A 14084-nucleotide genomic window follows, 5' to 3' on the forward strand; every position below is an offset into this window, starting at 1 on the left:
AGAAACTTTTTTTTTTTTTTTTTTTTTTTACATATATATGGACCAAAATGAACTCAAAAAGACTTATAAATGAATATCAGTCCATCGCTTCACTCCATATTCATTTATATGTTATCCACACATTTGACTATCATGTTATAATCACTTATTGTGTATGTCTTTTAATAACTATTGGATAACTTAAGGATATATATTCATGTTTCATATGTATGTGCTTGAATCTGCTTGCTTGAAACAGTCATGACCATCAGTTATTTGTCAAATGTATCATATTCTTGTTATTGGAATCATGTCAAAAATTAGACCCTGCAAGAGCGGGAAAATTCAGACCATGTGTTTGATAAGATAAAATATGATTTATGATACCCCGAGCAAAGAAAATTATCTGATTGGTCAAGACAACATTTGAGGTGTGGCCACCAGGCCAGTTTAAATACTTAGGACACCATAAAATCTTGCTTTTAGTTTTTTTTAGCTATGCTTCTGCTATTAGTCATGCCTGCTTTTAGCTTTTAGCTTCTTAGCTTTAGCTTTTAGCCATGCTTTAGTCATCACTGTTCTTTGAGCGCGGTTCCAGCGTGCGTCGGCCTGCACGCCTGCTGCTACTTAGGCACGATGAGAAGAAACACCACCTAGTCTCGTCAAACTTTACTTCTTTTCTTTTCCGTTTGAGAGTTTCGTGTTAAGTTTTGTAACGTCGAGTCTCCGACGTCTGACCTCAAGTGCGCGTTCAATTTTAACCAGCCACACAACTCCGCGTCTTCAGCCAAGGCCAACCACGGGCTTCCCAAGACGTCACTTCAGCGACTACTGAACTTCCAGCCAATCAGCGACATCGGGAAACCCCCTTTCAACGACAACAAAGGGAACACAGGCAATGTACCTCCAGACTGATTTGTACTGGTGTATCTAATATAATTTTAACCTCATTGAGGAACTCAATGCGAGGGCTAATTAAGTGATTGATGGTTGTTCATGTCTACACTGTAAAAAATAATTCTGTGGCTTAGTAAATATTACAGAAATTTTTAACTTTATTAACTTAATAAAATCTCTGAATATCGTGTACTTGATTGTTTGAGTTAAACATACCAAAATAATTGAGTAAAAATCCAACAGTTCATTTTATCTAAAATTTACAGATATATTTAAGTTGTGTTCAATAAAATTATTTAGTATTTGACTAACCAATTATTTCTTTATAATATACTTAATATATTTGTGAAATTTCTATCAAAATATTTGAGAATGTTGAATTAAACTGATCTGTTTCAAGAAACAAAAATATTACTTAATTCAAATCAATATTATTAATATATTTAACACACTCTTAAAATTTGAGTAAGTTTACTCAATTAAAACAACGCACCCCTCCCCCACCCTCTGACGTTACGACAACTCGACGGTTGGTTGGTTGAGTCAGTGAGCGCAGCAGTTTGAACTCTCCAAAAAAATAAAAATGTTTAAAAATGTTTCACCAATAAAATTGAGTAAATAATAGTTAAACTTTTTACAGTGTATGAAATTTAATGTATTGCTGTAAACTTGGGATTCCACATTTTCATTCTCTTAAACTCATCTTTCCCTAACTTTCGATCTTCCTGCAACTTGTGTGAATGTGTGAGTGTGTGCGTTTGTGTGTTAGATTAGTTTATACGTCTTAGATTTATCTAATAAAGCCTTATTCATATTGAAAAGAGAAGTATCTTGTGTTTTGTGCTTACAAGTTAATGTCTTAAACTGCCAATCTTGTTACTGTGCTAATTGATAGTGTTTTCACTATACTTTGGACATTAATATCCAGCGCAGATTTGATGTTAAACGGCTCGTTCAGTGAATCGCAGGGCGTCTCAGTGATCAGCCGTGAAACAGTGATTCTGTTCAAATTCCCTTTAAAATCTTAAATGATTCCCTTTGAGCTAAATTGACCTGTTTCCCTTACATAATATTTCACAATATTACTGTTTTTGATTGAAACAGTTTGATCGGGCTGTTCCTTTTATCCCAGGCTTTGGCTTCTACTATTGTTTTTAAGGTAAAGCATTGCATGCATTGTGCATAGCTAGTGAAGCTTTTAATGTTATTTGTATCACAGGTATTTTGTAATTAGTTGTATAATCGAGATCTTCCCTAGAACTTCATTCCATGTGACTGCTGCCCCTGGGCAGAAGGTAGAGCTAAAAGCAAGAGTACATGTGTGTATGTGTGTGTGTGCGTCCATGTATGTTTCCACGTATGCGGTCTTAAAATCCCACTGGAATAGTGTTCCTGTCGGTAATGCCCTTCTCTGCACTGGTGGTCCAATGAAATATGCAAAGCATCTGCATAGAAATAATAAAGCACCGTAAGGCATAAGTGCTCCTAGTGGACAGAGGGTTACTTTGTGTTTACTGTGCATTCGTCCCCAGCAAGTATCTGTGCACACATTTAAACCACAGGTGAGTTTGTGTTCTTTCACTGAGGACCTCTGGCCTATCAGTGTGATCTCATTGATGGTGGCTTACCCAGAGGGGAACAAACTTCAAATCATAGCAAATACGGAAGAAAAACGAGGAATGATTATGGGCTCCATGGCAACAGTGAAATCCTTTGAGATCCTTCCAGATCTTTCTGTACGCATCAGATAGTTACCTGGAGAGGATTTTCAGCTCATCAGGCGTATACTTTAGGACCTCGGCATTGACACCAGCATAAATTGAGAGCTAGCCAGTAGAAGTTCAAAGGAATGTAGTTAGCAGCCCTCATAAAGGAAGAAGCTGTGGTTATGTATAGTCATATACTGGATTCAGAGCTGTATCCAGAAGAATAATATGAGAAGTATCATTTTAATAATTTAATTTATTTTTGTCAATATCAGCACCTGCACCAAATTACGGAAATTTTTTTTATTTTGTCTAATGTTTTATTAAACTATTTAAAAAAATGGATTGTACAGACTATTTATTCATATATTAAGCTTTACAGGGTTAAAGAATGTGGCTTGAGCACAGTAGTGGAGCAATACAATCAAGTACAATCCCAATAGAAAGTGTGCAGTTGTCACAGTAGTGTGCTGCATTCTCCACGGTCAGACTCAGATCCAGCCCCGAAGAATATTTTATTCAGAATTTGTTTGTTCATCTGTAACAATACCTGATTTGCTTAATTCCTTTAGTGAACTGGGTGGCAAAATGATGCAAATGGCATGCGCAAATAAACACTTTTATCAGTGGGTGTGATCCTTAGTGAAATCTCCCCTTAGTCTGTTTCCTTCATTGCTGCAGTCTGTTGCAGTCTTGCAGACCTAGTTGCCACTGTTCTGCCAGATGTGGTGCATTTGGGCAAACATATGCTCCATTGTAGCTTAGGTCTGATAGGGTTCTATGAGGCTGCAATGGCCAAACTGAGATTTCTCTGAGGCTTTGCCTTGTGGCTGCTCAACACGGCTACCTAGAATCGTTTTGCCCTGTAGAAGGACTATATCTGGAAGACGCCTTAGGGGTCCATTGCAGTGTTGTGACTATTTGCCCTAAAACAGCCAGATGGCCTGCACCATCCACTGTTTTCTTATTTTCCTCCTTCTGCCTGTTACATAGTTCTTGTTTGCTCTGTCATATTTTGTATCTCGTTTTCTGGCTGCGTTTCAATATTTGTACTAATGAATTTGTTTTGTTGCAGATTAACAACAGTACCAGTATATATATATATATATATATATATATATATATATATATATATATATATATATATATATATATATATGTATATATGATTTAGACTTTATCGAAACTTCTGTCATAACTTTGTCTTAAAAAAAGTAAGAGGAAATAACTTTTCTGTGTAAATTTATAGCCAATTTTATGACTTTGTCACTGACAACATAACACTATAATATCTAAAATACCATAAACCATATGTTAACAAGATTTAAAATGTTTGTACATAATTAAGTCAATTCACAGTATATTTGATTGTACAACTTTTGTCACCATGACATAATAATGCTATAAACCTTAAACGGCCTTAGAAATTGCAATTTAAACAATTTTACATTGTAAACTATTTTAATTTTACATTGTACCATAAATGCTTTACTTGTATTGAGTGAGTTTAACTTGAAATGAACCCAGAAAGTTCCTTTACTTAAATGTAGCCAGTTAGCCTTTCTGACATAAAGCTGTCCACCGCTTAATGGGCTTGAACAGACCAGCGTGCTATTTTCATACATCCTACCAATAAGTGCACACGGCTGATTTCCTCTCCTTATCCCTTCACTGAGTTCATTGTTCTTGTGGCCATGCAGAAAGACTTCCCCTCTATGTCCCTGTTGTAATGAGAGAGAGTGGCTCCAAGAGACCCAAATGTGCTTCAGTACTGTATTGTTGTGTTTGAACATTCATGAGATGTGACTTAAATGGGAGAGCTGCAATGTTATTAATGTTTTACACCTTTTCCCACACTGTAAGCTTTTAAAAACCTCCTCCCTGAGGGTAAAAAGAGAATAGATGAGATTACCAGAAAAAAAAATAGCATTCACATTGGCACGTGCACATTGTACAATCACTTGGTGAAGATCTTACTTTGTAGGCTCAACTGACCCAACTAACTGACTTTAGGGTTATTGAGATCAAAAGAAAATCTTCCCATCTGTCTTTATTAATGAGATAGCAATGACTTCAAACGAAGCTCCCCGTTGGACGCAACATCTTCCTTCTTGTCTCCACCATGTCTTAATGCTTCATTTTAAAGTCATAAAGAAACATTATTCCTTTATATAATGCCCCCAAGAGTTTATAACAGTTTCTGTTTTTACAAAGCAAGGAAGGAGTAGGCTGGAACATGTTGATGGCACAGACTTTATAAATGGGGCATGTGAACACAAAAATATGTGATTTTTTTGGAAGGAAGGGATGGGGAAGAACAGTTTTCACTAGTGTCAGCATTTGTAGGAGCCTCGGTGGAAATCAGCGTGGGCCATTGCTTTTTGGCTGAGGAGCGTGATGCCGGCAGTGCAACTAGTTCTGTGGAAAAGTGTGTTTGTGAGTAAAGTAAGTAGGAAGAAATGTAGAGAGGAGGCAAAGAAGTGTTTCCTGTTGCTAATACACCATTTTGTTGTTCTGTGTGGCAGGATGGACCAAGTTTGCCAGGCTGACCAGGGCATTAACCAATAGCCGGAGTACACTTCAGCAGCTCACACCTATGAACAAGACTGAGGTCAGCCACAAGCATTCACGACTGGCAGAGGTGAGCGTCACACACACATTTTTGTTTTTCTATGGTCAAGACTTTCCATTGACCTCTGTTGTTTTTATGATAATGAAAGCTAATGAAGGTTTTCCTTTTTTTATTTTTTTTTTTTTTTACCATACTTCTGACCTTCATATAAGCCTTTTTGCATTTTCACTAAATCTATATTCAGCTTTTTTTTCATTGCAAAGACCTTTGACTGGTCAGGTTTTGTAGCTGATCTTCATTTACTGTCTTTTTGGGGTCATTTGGACCTCACTGTGAAGGCAAAACCTGATCCACATACATATATATGCTCATACAAAAAGGTCAGCTGCCTTTGTCTTCAGTCCCACATGGAAGAAATAAAATCTGACTTCATTTCCAGACAAATGATAGTTGACTCAGCTGTCCAATGACTGCTGACATAAGCTTTATGTCTCTAAAACTTTTCACTATATTATATCTTACGGTGCCCTTTCATGAGGTATATATTCCTTACAGTGCATCATTTTGACAGGGCAAAAGACCAGCTTAGACCAGGATGATAAAACAGTTAAAGCATCCTTAAAAACTCACTGTATTTTGTAAGATAAGATATTTTCTAGTGAATACCAAGAACTATAAAGATTAATAATCGTTTACACCAGTGGACGATAATGTTCTGTTTTTAAGCAAATGCTGTATTTTTGTCATCTATCGCTTTAAATGCTTGAGCTCTTTAAAGTCAAACATAAAAGGGGAATTCTGATTAGATGTGAGTGTTTTATCATTCATTAGCTAGAAAAATCATTCTGAAAGTGATTCCAGCAATATTGTTTTAATTAACTTTATTTTCTGTCTTTCCAAGGCTCTTCAGCTGGGCTCTGACATCCTCCCTCAATATAAGCAAGAGGCTCCTAAAACTCCACCTCACATTATATTGCACTACTGCACCTTTAAGACCACTTGGGACTGGGTCATCCTCATCCTCACCTTCTACACGGCCATCATGGTGCCCTACAATGTGTCCTTTAAGACCAAACAGAACAACCTGGTGTGGTTGGTACTGGACAGCGTGGTGGATGTCATCTTCCTTGTGGATATTGTGTTGAACTTTCATACAACTTTTGTGGGACCTGGAGGAGAGGTCATATCTGACCCGAAGCTCATACGCATGAACTACTTGAAGACCTGGTTTGTCATAGACCTGCTCTCTTGCCTGCCCTATGACATCATTAATGCCTTTGAAAACGTGGATGAGGTAAGCACAGCATTGAAGACAGACATTTATTTGAGCAATATCAATGTAGCTACAGTGTGTATATATACTGAATAAAAGTACTGACCCCAAACTTTTAAAACATAGCATGAATAAATAAATATATATATATGTAGCACACACACACAGACACACATATATACATGCTACGCTATGTTTTAAATGTGGTCATCATGGTTTATCAGTATAGATTTGCTTTTATTTGTTGGACTCTGCTGTCATAATGATTTAACTAAATACTTTTATACATTAAGTGAGGATTTAACTGCAGTAGACTTTGAAACTATTTACTCTGTGCATTATTTCTTTAACCAAATTACTGCCAAACAAAAATCTTTTTGCTTACAGTTTATTTGATCAAATATAACATATCTGATTGTTCTCCAAAGACCAATTATAGGCAAAAAGCACAATAAACCTTCATCTTCTTAAATTTTATTACTTTTGGTGTTACGTTTATGGAGTATTCTAATCAATTTTTCTGTACTCAGCTCTTGTATTATAATTGATCCTCCTCCATGTTACTAAAGTTGGTGATTATTCATCTGTGCATCATGTTTGCAGTAATAACTGTTTGCAAATGATTTCTCCAGCATTCATTTACATCTGAGAAGAAGCGAATGCAGCTTGTGTTCCTGTCTTTGACTTGCACGAGTGGTGTTGCATGCACGTTCTTGTGCACGTCAGGAATGCTTTATTTTTCTCGATAGAAAGAAGCGAGATTGAGTGGTCTCCTTCCCTCCAACATTTCTTGAGGCTGAAAATCTGACGTGAAAACTATATCCATTATCACCATCTCTTTCCATATCAGTGGCTGCCTCACGATACTGGGCATTAGCTTAAATGGTCTCAGCTCAGCCAGACAGTTCAGTGATAAGTGGGCTGCGTGATTTCTGGAGTCTATGTAGATGTGTGTTGAAGGAGAGGCTAGGACGGACTGAGATGGTTGTGTTCAGGGCAGGAATTAGTGGGGCGGGGGCCCTGGGCTTGAGGTTATGTTTGGGACCTATACCTATACACCACAAATGCCCTCAAATAGAACATCATTGTGGAGTAACACGAAATACACAAACATATGCTTTAGGTCAGCGGTTTTCAACTCCAGTCCTCGCACCCCACCCACCTTGCTTTGCATAGTTTATATGTTTCTATTATTACATCAGACATTTGTTCTGTTTGACCATAAGTGTCCTGGGGAGTGGACAACACCAGATATTTACCATGATTCCAGTTCGAAGCGAGCGTGTATTCCTTTCAAAGGACATTAAAGTGTGCAAGATAAGGATTTAAATTGTCTTTATTTACAGAGGTATATTATGTCACACTTCTCTAGTAAGTTTTGTCTGTATGTGAAGACGCTGCAGGCAGCAGCGCAGCGCGATTCCATGAATTAATTTTCCGAAGTGAAGTAAACTTCAATGGATTTCCCCTGCTCAGGGCGCAGCTATACTATACATTAATATAGTAATATAGAATCATCCTCTGTAAAGAAATGAGGTGTGAACATTTGAGAATTTATAATTCCATCCATCCATCTTCTTCCGCTTATCCGGGGCCGGGTCGCGGGGGCAGCAGTCTAAGCAGAGAACCCCAGACTTCCCTCTCCCTAGACACTTCCTCCAGCTCTTCTGGGGGGACACCGAGGCGTTCCCAGGCCAGCCGGGAGACATAGTCTCTCCAGCGTGTCCTAGGTCTTCCCCGGGGTCTCCTCCCAGTGGGACGCGCCCGGAACACCTTCCCGGGAAGGCGTCCAGGAGGCATCCGGAACAGATGCCCGAGCCACCTCAGCTGACCCCTCTCGATGTGGAGGAGCAGCGGCTCTACTCTGAGCTCCTCCCGGGTGACTGAGCTTCTCACCCTATCTCTAAGGGATCGCCCAGCCACCCTGCGGAGAAAGCTCATTTCGGCCGCCTGTATCCGGGATCTTGTCCTTTCGGTCATGACCCAAAGCTCATGACCATAGGTGAGAGTAGGAACGTAGATTGACCGGTAAATCGAGAGCTTCGCCTTGCGGCTCAGCTCTTTCTTCACCACGACAGACCGGTACATCGACCGCATTACTGCAGAAGCTGCACCGATCCGTCTGTCAATCTCCCGTTCCATCCTTCCCTCACTCGTGAACAAGACCCCAAGATACTTAAACTCCTCCACTTGAGGCAGGAACTCTCCACCAACCTGAAGTGGGCAAGCCACCCTTTTCCGACTGAGGACCATGGCCTCGGATTTGGAGGTGCTGATTCTCATCCCAGCCGCTTCACACTCAGCTGCAAACCGTCCCAGTGCATGCTGAAGGTCCTGGCTTGATGAAGCCAACACGACAACATCATCCGCAAAGAGCAGAGACGAAATCGTGTTGTCACCAAACCTGACCCCCTCCGGCCCCTGGCTGCGCCTAGAAATTCTGTCCATAAAAATCATGAACAGAACCGGCGACAAAGGGCAGCCCTGCCGGAGTCCAACACGCACCGGGAACAAGTCTGACTTACTGCTGGCAATACGAACCAAGCTCCTGCTCCGGTCGTACAGGGACCGGATAGCCCTTAGCAAAGGGCCCCGGACCCCATACTCCCGGAGCACCCTCCACAGGCCGCCGCGAGGGACACAGTCGAATGCCTTCTCCAAATCCACAAAGCACATGTGGACTGGTTGGGCAAACTCCCATGAACCCTCCAGCACCCCGTAGAGGGTATAGAGCTGGTCCAGTGTTCCACGGCCTGGACGAAAACCACACTGTTCCTCCTGAATCCGAGGTTCTACTATCGGCCGGATTCTCCTCTCCAGTACCCTGGCATAGACTTTCCCAGGGAGGCTGAGAAGTGTGATCCCCCTGTAGTTGGAACACACCCTCCGGTCCCCCTTCTTAAAAAGAGGGACCACCACCCCGGTCTGCCATCCCAGAGGCACCGTCCCCGACTGCCACGCGATGCTGCAGAGGCGTGTCAGCCAAGACAGCCCCACAACATCCAGAGACTTGAGGTACTCAGGGCGGATCTCATCCACCCCCGGTGCCTTGCCACCGAGGAGTTTCTTGACTACCTCGGTGACTTCAGCTTGGGTGATGGACGAGTCCACATCTGAGCCCTCAGCCTCTGCTTCCTCAATGGAAGACGTGACAGCGGGATTGAGGAGATCCTCGAAGTATTCCTTCCACCGTCCAACGACATCCCCAGTTGAGGTCAACAGCTCCCCACCTCTACTGTAAACAGCATTGGTAGGGCACTGCTTCCCTCTCCTGAGGCGCTGGACGGTTTGCCAGAATCTCTTCGAGGCCGACCGATAGTCCTTCTCCATGGCCTCACCGAACTCCTCCCAGGCCCGAGTTTTTGCCTCCACAACCACCCGGGCTGCAGTCCGCTTGGCCTGCCGGTACCTATCAGCTGCCTCAGGAGTCCCACAAGCCAACCAGGCCCAATAGGACTCCTTCTTCAGCTTGACGGCATCCCTTACTTCCGGTGTCCACCACCGGGTTCGGGGATTGCCGCCTCGACAGGCACCGGAGACCTTACGGCCACAGCTCCGAGCGGCCGCTTCGACAATGGAGGTGGAGAACATGGTCCACTCGGACTCAATATCTCCAGCCTCCCTCGGGATCCGGTTGAAGCTCTGCCGGAGGTGGGAGTTGAAGATCTCTCTGACAGGAGGCTCTGCCAAACGTTCCCAGCAGACCCTCACAGTACGTTTGGGTCTGCCGAGTCTGTCCAGCTTCCTCCCCCGCCATCGGATCCAACTCACCACCAGGTGGTGATCAGTTGACAGCTCCGCCCCTCTCTTCACCCGAGTGTCCAAGACATACGGCCGGAGGTTGGATGAAACGACCACAAAGTCGATCATCGACCTACGGCCTAGGGTGTCATGGTGCCACGTGTACTGATGGACACCCTTATGCTTGAACATGGTGTTCGTTATGGACAAGCTGTAACTAGCACAGAAGTCCAATAACTGAACACCACTCGGGTTCAGATCAGGGGGGCCGTTCCTCCCAATCACGCCCCTCCAGGTGTCACTGTCGTTGCCCACATGGGCGTTGAAATCCCCCAGTAAAACAACGGAGTCCCCAGTCGGAGCACTTTCCAGCACCCCTCCCAGAGACTCCAAGAAGGCCGGGTACTCTGCACTGCCTTTCGGCCCGTAGGCACAAACGACAGTGAGAGACCTATCCCCGACCCGAAGGTGCAGGGAAGCGACCCTCTCGTTCACCGGGGTAAACTCCAACACATGGCAGCTGAGCTGGGGGGCTATAAGCAGACCCACACCAGCCCGCCGCCTCTCACCATGGGCAACTCCAGAGTGGTGAAGAGTCCATCCTCTCTCGAGGAGTGTGGTTCCAGAGCCCAAGCTGTGCGTAGAGGTGATCCCGACTATCGCTAGTCGGAACCTCTCAACCTCACGCACAATCTCGGGCTCCTTTCCCGCCAGTGAGGTGACATTCCACGTCCCTAGAGCTAGTTTCCGTGTCCAGGGATCGGGCTGTCGAGGCCCCCGCCTTCGACTGCTGCCCGATTCTCTAAGCACCGGCCCCTTACAGTCCCTCCTGTAGGTGGTGAGCCCACGGGAAGGCGGCCCCACGTCGCTCCTTCGGGCTGAGCCCGGCCGGACCCCGTGGGGGGAGGCCCGGCCACCAGGCGCTCGCATACGAGCCCCAACCCTGGGCCTGGCTCCAGGGTGGGGCCCCGGCTGCGCCATACCGGGCGACGTCACGGTCCTTTTATGTAATCTTTTCATAAGGGGTTTGTGAACCGCTCTTAGTCTGACCCATCGCCTAGGACCTGTTTGCCTTGGGAGACCCTACCAGGGGCATATAGCCCCGGACAACATAGCTCCTAGGGTCATTCGGGTACTCAAACCCCTCCACCACGTTAAGGTGGCAGTTCAAGGAGGAGGAATTTATAATTATCTTTCTAAATGTGTGCTCTTTGGCTAAAGGCTTAAAAGAGCTGTTTAAAGTAGCCATGTGATAAACCAGCTGTGCAGACGAGATTCAATACGTGTTTCATTATTCTATGTGAAATAATCATAAATACCAGTTTATGCTTTTTGATTGTGGCCTCGAAGGTCGTAGTTGTAAGGCCGGGCATCAAGGTACTAACTCACACTGTACAAGCAGATCACATGTGATGTAAAGTCAAAGCTCACAATTTATGTGCTCACACTGTTTGTGTGAAATACATGAGTTGTGCAGACGATGACACTGTACATGGACGATATCCAGAAAAAAAGCATCATCTTAGGTTTCTCCTCATTAAAAATGATTTAAACATTTAGATATATTATACAATAAATAGGCCTATAATTAAAAGTCAGTCTAAAGTGGCATTTGTCCGAACACTGTAATAATCAGTCATTAATGAAAATATGAAATTTGTTTAACACAAAATACTTGTTCACTACGTAGGCCCTATATCAGCCATAAGAGATTATTATTATTATTTTTTTATAAATGAAGGCTATACCCAATGTCTCTCATCTCCTCTAAGAATATGTGCCGTTAAGTGTTAGATGCAGACGTCAGTCAGTTTTTACTTTCACTTTCTGTAGCTTAATGAATTGACTGGAGTTTAAAACTTCTTCATGGGCATAACGCTCATGCAGTTTGAACATTGTTTGTGGGGCATGCACTGGTTCGCCTTCATGGTTTAAAACTGAAATATTAATAATTTTGCTAAGTGTTTATCTTTATCACTAATTGCAAAATGATGACATGACAAAATCGGACGAAAATCGCTGTAGCCCGGCTAGCCTGTTTAGATCTCGCGTGGGCAGTGGAAATGCGGCTAATAATTTCTGAATTCTGACTGGCATATAACGAACAAATCAAATAAATGTAATTGGACAAAGGCGGAGCCTCCTATAAGGCGGGGCCCATGGGCTGCAGCCCACTCAAGCCCATTGGTAAGTCCGGCCTTGGTTGTGTGATATCAGTTGTTTGTGAGGCTTTTCCTTGTTTAGAGCTGCTGTGGTATATATTTGCCGCAGGAGGCAGTATTTGCCAAATGAGAAGGTTTCTGTGACTCAAAGTTTAATATAAACTTAAAAGAAGATATATTGAGAACTCACTTTTTTGTACTTCGAGTTCTTCTGGAGGATCAGTGGGAGATTTTACTTGCCAATATTTTTTTTATCTGTCTGAAGGATCTAATATAGAGAGCTGCATGGAAGTTATCATCCAAAAAAACTTTAAATGGGCACAGGCGTCCTAATGGCTGTAGGTTAAATTGGGCGACTGTGGACATTCAGTATGAAATATGATTCTGCTTTGAGCTTCTTTACATTATTAATCTCCATATGCATTGTAAGATATATTTATCCAATAAAATAACTCTTCGGATTCCTATTGGTGCTGTAAGTTCACGGTTGCCCAGGCAACAGGCATCCTTTCCCATTGTGGTGATGTTGTTGGAATGCATTAGTCTCTGCATCACTGGAACACAATGAAGTCCCAAATCTACAGTGTGCCCAGATCTCAATAAAGGGTTCCCGTGGCATGTGGGACCGTGTGTCACTGCTGTATCACTCCTGGTTTGGTTGAAATCTGCATGTTCAGGCTGAGTTCAGTTAAGGTTATGTCTCAAATAGATGGTCTTTATAGATGAAAAAGGAGAGAAGTAATGCTTGTTTGTGCAGCTACTTCATTTCTTTATACTTAGTGATAATTTTTTTATTAAATCCAATTTATGTTGTATTTTTAGTTAGATGATAACTAGTAAGATGACTGACATCTTTAAGACAGCCGTAGATACTAATAAAGCTGTAGTACTAATAAAGAAGGAATCAGATATAGTTAGAGAATTATGCATGTGTTTTGGGAATGTGCATACATGCCAACGTGCATGTTTATATTGTGCGTACTGTATATGTTTATCAGCAGAGAGTGTTTTTATGAAAGATGATGGCCTCTGACACAACTGCTGTTGAAATGTCACACTCAGCTGGCCCCCAGTGAATTGTCTCCCGAACCTGACACAAACCACAACCTTAACAAGACACTTGTTGAGTTGGCAGGTGTTAATGACAGTGTGCAATGTGTTAGACCCCCACTGAGATCCGGAAACCAAGGGCATATATCAAGATGACAGTGCAAATGATCAACACTAATAATAATAATAATAATAAGAATCTTTATAAATTATAATATATAAAAATATTTTAATAGTTTTAAATTGTTTTACTACACAAGTATCAAACAGTTTTTCTTGTTATTAGCAACAATGCTGTTTGTTAGATTTGTCTAAAATTGGCAAACAAATTATCAGTGATAAAAAAAAACCAAGAAAATTATTTTGCAGTTTTTATATAAATACATTTGAAAGCTAAACAAACTGAAACATAGTGATGTCACAAAAAAAAAAATAATAAAATTAGGCAAGGCAACTCGTATTGCTTATATGCCTATTGAATATATACATATTTTATAATTGTTCTTGCGTATGGAATTTTGGTAACCAGTGCCCTATACCACCTGTACAAGGAGATACTTTTCCTAATTCATATTTTTGTCTTTATTCCTTTTAAAATTAATACATTTAAATGAAAAATACATTTATTTGAGAAGCACAATTGAATAAGATATTAAGACTTCATATCTTAAAGTTTTTTTCCCACCAGCAAATAGTTTTTAAGC

At 42.0% G+C, this 14084-nt stretch overlaps 1 protein-coding gene across 1 annotated transcript in view; it reads left to right on the top strand.

Moving 5' to 3' along the window:
- kcnh5a (potassium voltage-gated channel, subfamily H (eag-related), member 5a) overlaps positions 1 to 14084 on the top strand; it is a 99969-nt gene that overhangs the window by 29876 nt on the left and 56009 nt on the right. The window contains exons 5-6 of the mRNA XM_059513000.1: positions 5108 to 5223; positions 6056 to 6448. Of these exons, the coding sequence (XP_059368983.1) occupies positions 5108 to 5223; positions 6056 to 6448 (509 nt within the window). The remainder of the gene's footprint in view (positions 1 to 5107; positions 5224 to 6055; positions 6449 to 14084) is intronic.

The sequence above is a fragment of the Carassius carassius genome, chromosome 27 (assembly GCF_963082965.1).
Source record: "Carassius carassius chromosome 27, fCarCar2.1, whole genome shotgun sequence".
Classification (NCBI taxonomy): domain Eukaryota; kingdom Metazoa; phylum Chordata; class Actinopteri; order Cypriniformes; family Cyprinidae; genus Carassius; species Carassius carassius.